The 8,085-nt window shown below is 48.6% G+C and overlaps 1 protein-coding gene across 2 annotated transcripts; it reads left to right on the plus strand.

Moving 5' to 3' along the window:
* Positions 1-4,061: 4,061 nt before the first annotated feature.
* On the plus strand, positions 4,062-6,588 carry LOC139071429 (uncharacterized). 2 transcript variants are annotated; one of them, XM_070553886.1, is made up of 3 exons: positions 4,063-4,789; positions 5,112-5,179; positions 5,274-6,588. In XM_070553886.1, the coding sequence occupies exons 2-3, from the start codon at positions 5,117-5,119 to the stop codon at positions 5,952-5,954; spliced, it is 744 nt and encodes a 247-aa protein (XP_070409987.1). In that variant the 5' UTR covers positions 4,063-4,789; positions 5,112-5,116; the 3' UTR covers positions 5,955-6,588. The 2 variants fall into 2 exon arrangements, with proteins under 2 accessions (XP_070409986.1, XP_070409987.1); XM_070553885.1 differs by lacking the exon at positions 5,112-5,179 and having other exon boundaries at positions 4,062-4,789.
* The last annotated feature ends 1,497 nt before the right edge of the window (positions 6,589-8,085 follow it).

Below are 8,085 nucleotides of genomic sequence, written 5' to 3' on the forward strand. Positions count from 1 at the left end.
GTGCTGGAAAGCTGGGGTTTTATGGTGAAAATATACCAAAGCTGTCAGAAAGAATGCAGTCTCTCCAGGCCTTAAAGCGAGGGGTTAGAAGCAAGGGGGGTGAGACTGATGAGTAATGACCGTGTGCTCACAGAGGAGAGTGAGTGAGGTCATTGAACTTTGTAAAAACAGTCACTGTGCTTTTGAGCACAGAGACACAGAAAAACACAGAATGATGTTATGGCATTCTGGGCATGGATTAAATATGTAAATAACAAGAGGACCTCTCAGAGAAATGGGAGAATTGCAGGTTCTGCTCAGAAAGCAGAGCTCACAGCTGTATTAGAATCTATGGGTACATCATGTGCGCTGAGAAAAGGCAACTTCCAGGTACGACACCAGCCGGCCCACACACTGAGTGACACCTCTGCTGCCAGAGGTAATGCTGCGGTGGACAGACTGGTGCAGGCCAGAATGGTGAGATTGGTTTTGCATGACAGTACAGAGTCTGACCACGACCTGGTGAAGAAGCTGCATTAAACTCTGGGGCGCCCCGGTCTTCAAAGGCTGAAGAAGTGGTGCTTGCAGAATGCAGTTTGCATCCCCCATTTGGACTCTGTGCTGAGAGATGTTAAATCACACTGCGCTCTATGCTTAGAGCTGGGTAAACAACCCACAGAGAAAGTGGTTGGCGACCGTATTGGTCCAGAAGGCTTGACCTCTGTCTCTTGTGACATTGGAGAGCTGAAGAGAACACAAAGGGGCAATAAGTATTTCCTAGTGGTCAAAGGGAACAGGGGGGAGAGTATAAGGGGTATGTTCCCTTTGCCCAATATGACAGCAGGAAGGATTGCAGATTGCCTAGCAAGAATCCTGGTGTGTCATCCACAAATAAAAGCTATCAGGATGGATAATGCACCACATTTCAAAAATAAAGTTGGTCTGGAGCTGCTGGAGAATGAAGGACTGATAATCCAGTGGTCCATCCCTTACAAGCCACACACAAACGGAGTGGCTGAGAGAGCAGTTCGCACCATTAAAGAGGCGATAAAAACCTTGAACTTGAAGGAATGGGATTCTCCAGGAGCAGTTCTGGCCATTAATAAGGCTCTATTAGAACAGCCTTTGAGACAAGAAACTGCTAAAGACACACCCTCTGTCTCTCCACAGGGAGAACAAGAGAGAAGCTTCCTGCATAAAAGACCCCAGGATGGAAAAGTTGAAAAGATTGAGGGGAACCATGAAGGGAACACAATCAGATGTGCAACCCCTAACCAAAGCACAGTCTGGCTTGAAGACTGTAAAGAAATGGGTCCCACTAAATGAAGGTGGAATTGCATCCCCAATATGGCTGCTGAGTGCATCAAGTTCAGGGGGGATTACATTAGGTAAAGTACGAGGGCAAAGTTGTGATGAGGAGTGCTTCAGCTGGTCAGTTTACAGACCTGGTACATGCGCAAACTGTGGCAATGAAGTTGCTGAGATAAGGTGGGAAGGCCCGAGATTTCTTAAAGAAAAAGTTCTGAGAAAAAATCCTTCACCCACAAATGCTGTGGAATTACATGGTGTGATGAAAGTGGCGTGGTGTGGAGATTGTTGGATGAGTAAAGCAGGCAAAACAAGGATTGGTCGTTTGGATCATCATAGTGTTGATGAATCTAGAAAATGTTGTAGAGTGGACAAAGGAAGACTCTCCAGTTGTTCAAGTTCATGTGGGGTGCGAATTTACCCTGTGGTGTTGCTGGTTCCTGAGATGAGTCACCTGTCAGGCTTGACATGCTCCCAGGCATATTGGGAGAATTGCTTTAAAGAAATAGTGTGTACTAGAAAGGGAGGGAGTTTGAGTGAAACTTTCTCACCTTGGGGAAAGGTGCTGTGGGAAGCTACTGAACCACAGCTGTGTTGGAGAGACAGGCGAGGCAAGTTTCCTATAACCACTGACGAGTGGGAAAGGAGACAGGTTCGTCATGAGACAACAGATAAGGATTGGTACACCTCAGCTACTGTACCAACATGTAATGACTTGTCAATAACCAGAAGTCAGACGCAAGTATTAGTTAAAACAAAAAAAGGCTGGAGGAAGCTGGATGTCTGGAGAGACTCACTCAAGAAGAGTGATGGTGTTTTAATAGCAGTAAACTTGGAGTGGGATCGGCACGCGGAGACCCCCAGGCTATTTACAAGGGACACCGTGGCTGCGCCAAGGCCACAGGTGGATTAAGAAAAATGTGTATGATGAAGCTCTCTGCCTAATTCTCCTCGTCTCTACAGGCAGCAGAGATTCATGGATTCCTGCGGAGAGTGGGAGGAGGAGGAGCTAGATCGGCTCCTCACACGACCTCCTGATAAGACTTGCTGGGAGAGTTGGAGAGGAGGTATCTTATGTTGTATCGGCTTATTAATCTGTGTGGTAGCGATATCTTTTATCTCAATGCCTGTTTCACGAGTTGTAACACTCAAGACCACGGCTGTGGTTAAAGGGTGGGTTCACAAGCGACCAGGAACCCTAGACCTGCCTAGAGTGTCGTGCTTGACTCCTCATGAGGAGAGCTTTAATGCCACTCAGTGGATGGAATATTGTAAGGCTGTTACACAGGGCTGTCCAATCCCTGATCCAGGGGAGGCCTGTAGCCCCACATCTACCGGCTGGCTGATGTGGTTAGAGCAGCTTAATAATGTCACCGACAGCCATAATTCTACTTATGGGCTGTTAGGATGGGAGGAAGGAAAGCTTAAAGTGTGGGATTTCACAGTTGATGTACAACCTGTGGAATGTATTACTAAAATCTACCATTTTGGGGTACTAACTGTCTGGGGAGAATATATAACTGGTTTTGATAAGGTTTCTGATTGCATGATATTCAGACTCCTTGTGTTCCCGAATGGAACTGCAGCTGGGAATGATAGCTGGGCAATGGAGGGGGGTTCCCTACCCCCCATGTCGCAGCTGATTGCTCCACAAGACGCAGACACGGCTGTGACCCCTCACTTGAGGAGGCAGACGCGTGCTGCTAAAGAGCAGACGAAAGGCCACAGGCTTCCTAGTCCACAGAGTATTTGGTTGGACAGAACCAAAGCTTTTTCAGCTTACAAAATGATCCCTTTAGGAAAGGGAAAACAACTGTTACCCATGACATTGCATGTAACCCCAAAGGGAGTTAAATTAAACTTCATTCATGCTCCGCATGTGCTGAACAGGAGCTTGATAGATGGAATGACAGAATATTTTATGATCATCCCACGTCTGGCCTGGGACAAAGGAGAGGCGGATAGCGTGTGGAGATGTATTAAGAAATTAACTAGTGACCCAAAATACCCCAGAACATGGTGGAATAATTATATATGGGAGTTAATGTCCTTAGGTGGACATGTACGAGGTCCTTTTCCTGGTATGATTCCGAAAACGAGTCATGATGCATGGCTTGTGAATAGCACATCGAAGAGATGGGCTCTGAATGTGTCATATGAAATGTGGACGGAGGATGTTCATGGCTTAATGGGACATTTTGCCCCAAACGGGTTCGATAAGCCAGGGCGAGTGACAGAGTACGATGTCCTTTTTGGACAATGGTGGGCTACCAATCTGACAGAAGGGGTGTTAGAATGCAGGCCTAAATAGAGACTCGGCTCTACAATCTTTTGGATGGCTAATTTACTGGCGTTGTTGAACCCAGCTACAGTCCCAACGATTAAAGATGTAAATGTGAAAAAAGGTGTAAATATGACTCCTCCGTTCGTGAGGATGGAGAAACATGGCAGTTTAATAGAACTGACTATGGTCCGATCTCAAGGTCCGCATCTAGATGATTTGTACTCCACTCCAGCTTATTCGAAGTTTCGGTTTATGAATATGACATGGGGACATTATTCTGGAGAGCTGCGTGACTTGGAGTATGATTATGCGTATCGCGAACAAGCTTTACGATTCAGGGAAGCACATTGGGTGCGAAATTCTCTGTTAACCAGGTGGTGTAGGTCGGATGCGTGCTTCAGAACTCTGGCCCAGCCCGCTACGAAAATTGCTGTTAGAAATGGGAAAAATGTGTATAATCCTTATGAACTGGGTGGCTTTGTTGACCCTCACGGTTACCCCCACTGGTGGCACTCAAATTGGAGCAGTTACGTCGTCTGGGACTCAGAGAATTTCCCATCATTAGGAGTAGGATGGGGTTACTTTGCCAACTCGAAAGGCCCCAAAGCTTGTTTTTGTCAGGAAGACATAGATGCTGTTGAATACAGGAGCGACTTAGGTATATGGCCCTTTCAAGCATGGATTCCTGTTGGTGGGGGTCGTTGGGAGCAGAACTGTTCTGGTTCCTTTCATTTACCCAATCGGACAGGCACATGTTGGTTGAGTGAAAGAGCTAGGATGTCTGATTGGCAATTTGTCCAGAAGGGTTTTAAAATTATTGGCCAAGGATTAACCTTAGGTATCAGAGAGGCCGTCAAGGTGGTCGCCCAGGGAGCAATGGGAGTTGCCTCTCTGGTAATCTCTGAATTATGGGTTTACGCCAAGGTCCCTGTGATCGTAGGAGGGGTCCTGGTGATGTTATCTGTTTGTGTTAAACTCATGCATCTTTTGAAGTGTTTTGCCAGCTGCAGCAGGAGATCTGCTAATCAGCCCCGATGGCAGGAGGAAGGGCCTCCTGAGTCAATTAGATTGGGACCACGTGGACGCCGGGCACTCAGGAACAGAGCTGCACGCAGGTAACATCTCGCTTGAAGAGAAAGTTCTCAAGGTATCATGGCCCGTGCAGAATCTCCACGTGAGGTATTTGGAGAAGCAGATGAGGATGTGCTGATTACCTCGGTAAGACTGTCTCTATTGGGTTAATCTTACCGGCGAGATATGCTAATATTAGACGCACAGGAGGCCTAACTGAGGACTCTTGGAATGTTGATGTGATAACTTCTGCTTAATGCATGATGAGAGAATGATTGGTACATCCTGTTATCTGATCAGGATGGAAAGGCCCACTTATTCATTGTGGTTACTAATTTGCATGCTGTAACTTGTGTAATTCCTGCGGGAAGCAGTGAAGACCTGTGACCTGCATTAGAGGTCTCTAGGATTTTTACATACCTATTAGTGGCATGTTTGATATCATTATATGGATGTGTTGTACTAACAGAATTAATGATGAAGAAGTGTCTGGCTGCATTTTGTGAGAAAGACCTGACCTCAAGTTCACAGAGGATGGTAGGGTGCTGCTGACCCCTAGTGGGGTCATAAAGGTCATGTGTGACTGGTACCAGAACCAAGGTCTGTTTAGTGTCTCTGTGTGTGTTTTTAGGTTGATGAATCAGAGGATCTATTGCCTGGCCCAGACTCTCAGGAGATGCTGGTGCTGCCACCCAGTGGACAGAAGCCGCTGGTGAACAAGCGACGTCAGCCTGGGGTGATGCCACCCAAGAGAGTTTCACTTTACGGGCTGGTGGATGGTAAACCTGTAAGGATAAACCCGAATGGACCGTGGAATGCACATGTTTGGGAACGTATTGTGTTGGTCTCTGATGGTACCAGTCATAAAGGGACTCGAGTGGCGAGGAGGGAGAAGATTCTTCAGAGAATTACACGCTCGACTCTAGTTAAGCATTTTGATTGTGTCAGGCGCGATGTGTCACGGGGCCAGACGCGCTTGCCCTGTGCACTCTCTCATTTCAGAGAGGGCGACGTTGACTGGTGCTGGATCAGTACACCCCACAACGACTACGTGCAGGAGGGCGAAGAGCCAAGGCGTGTGGTCAGGATGCAACCATCACCTGCTAAAGTGGACGTTCCGATGCAGGAAGTGAGCCCTCCGGAGTTCGATCTGCGTCGGCAGCTTCAGGCCGCTCCGTCTGTCCAGGCCATAGTACCACCAGTGATGAATGCAATAAATCCACATGTTTACTTGTATCCAGGAAATTTGAATATGCAGTATTTCCCGCAGTTTATGCCATTTAACGAAGCTTGGTTTCAAGGGGGGTGTTGAATAAAGATTTTCGATTCCTCCAGACCTGTCTTATTATATAATAGCAGTTCTGGATTACATCTCAAATCTGTATGTTAGTGAAACCAGGCTTCAGGGTTCAGCTAGAGGTCTGTGTGTGGTGATTTGACTCCTGATCTCATGCTGCCATAAATGATGTGTGTGTTTCAACTAATCTGCTATCCATGACAAATTTATGTTGTAGTTTAACCTTGTATCGACTTTTTATGGTGTAGCCTAGGATGTGATAAGAACTTCAGGGACACGTATAGAGATGTTTATGTTTGACTTCCTTTGATCTGAGCTGAAGAAGGAAGAAGGAGGAGGGAAGACCCCCGCCCATCTGACTGATACCGGAGGGGGCTGGGAGAGGACCCAAGGCCGGAGAATGTTTCCGAGGCAGGGGTTGCCATGGAGACGGAAGGGGGGCTAGGAGGAGAGAGTTGAGGAGAATAAAAGGGTGAGGGCTCCGTGGAGAGGGGGTCGGTCTGGGGCTTTTTGGGTGTTTGGGAAGAGTTCGGAGGACAACTGTAACGGTTGAGTGATCTGACCCGCTGCGTCGGGAAATCTGGAATATTTTTACTTCATCATATAAAATAAAATATTTGCTCCTTCATATAAGGGGCTTTAAACGGAATCTCCAGCCTGGGGTCTCCAATCGTGTCGTGTAACAGCGGAAAGGTGAGGCGCTAGTTATTTCTAATCCCACTCCAAGAGGTTAACACTTAAGCTTAAAGTCTTTAACCTGGGCATAGCATAAGCTGCAGGTGACTGAGTTGTGGTGAAGTTATGACAAGAGTCTTCCTTTGTGCTGCTAAAGTATGTTTGCCAGAGTCTAAATCTAGGTAAAGATGATCGCTGATTAGCTCACAGAGGTGTAAGCTCAGACTGGATTCACGCTCACGCACAAATAGAATTACAAGTCAACCCTGAGACGTAGCGTTTATTATAGAGTCAGCTAGTTTGGGAGGATGACTTGTAACAATCCTGCTGCTGTTTTCTGCTCTGCTTGTTGGCGTCTGCGACTGCACATCTCCTGCTGCTTTTTTTCTGCTCTGCTCGTCGGCGTCAGCGACTGCGTTGATCCTGCTGCTGTTTTCTGCTCTGCTCGTCGGCGTCTGCGACTGCGCATCTCCTGCTGCTGTTTTTTGTTCTGCTCGTCAGCGTCGGCGACTGCGCTGGTCCTGCTGCTGTTTTCTGCTCTGCTCGTCTGCGTCAGCGAATGCGCTGATCCTGCTGCTGTTTCCTGCTCTGCTCGTCGGCGTCTGCGACTGCGCTGATCCTGCTGCTATTTTCTGCTCTGCTCTTCGGCGTAGGCGACTGCGCTGGTCCTGCTGCTGTTTTCTGCTCTGCTCGTCGGCGACTGCGCTGGTCCTGCTGCTGTTTCCTGCACTGCTCATCGACGTCGGTGACTGCGCTGATCCTGCTGCTATTTTCTGCTCTGCTCGTAGGCGTCGGCGACTGCGCTGGTCCTGCTGCTGTTTTCTGCACTGCTCATCAGCTTTGGCGACTGCGTTGATCCTGCTGCTGTTTTCTGCTCTGCTCGTTGGCGTCTGCGACTGCGCATCTCCTGCCGATTTTTTCTGCTCTGCTCGTCGGCGTCAGCGACTGCGCTGATCCTGCTGCTGTTTTCTGCTCTGCTCGTAGGTGTCGGTGACTGCGCTGGTCTTGCTGCTGTTTTCTGCTCTGCTCGTCGGCGACTGCGCTGGACCTGCTGCTGTTTTCTGCACTGCTCATCAGCTTTGGCGACTGCGTTGATCCTGCTGCTGTTTTCTGCTCTGCTCGTTGGCGTCTGCGACTGCGCATCTCCTGCCGATTTTTTCTGCTCTGCTCGTCGGCGTCAGCGACTGCGCTGATCCTGCTGCTGTTTTCTGCTCTGCTCGTCAGCGTCTGCGACTGCGCATCTCCTGCTGCTGTTTTTTGCTCTGCTCGTCGGCGACTGCGCTGATCCTGCTGCTGTTTTCTGCTCTGCTCGTAGGTGTCGGTGACTGCGCTGGTCTTGCTGCTGTTTTCTGCTCTGCTCGTCGGCGACTGCGCTGGACCTGCTGCTGTTTTCTGCACTGCTCATCAGCTTTGGCGACTGCGTTGATCCTGCTGCTGTTTTCTGCTCTGCTCGTTGGCGTCTGCGACTGCG

Source organism: Nothobranchius furzeri, chromosome 8 (assembly GCF_043380555.1).
Source record: "Nothobranchius furzeri strain GRZ-AD chromosome 8, NfurGRZ-RIMD1, whole genome shotgun sequence".
Lineage (NCBI taxonomy): Eukaryota > Metazoa > Chordata > Actinopteri > Cyprinodontiformes > Nothobranchiidae > Nothobranchius > Nothobranchius furzeri.

Bases quoted from the DNA above. Each gene is read 5' to 3' on its own strand.
- LOC139071429 (XM_070553885.1), top strand. From the start codon at position 4,724: ATGGCCCGTGCAGAATCTCCACGTGAGGTATTTGGAGAAGCAGATGAG. The intron at 4,790-5,273 runs GTAAGACTGTCT...GTGTGTTTTTAG, and splicing joins AGGATGTGCTGATTACCTCG to GTTGATGAATCAGAGGATCT.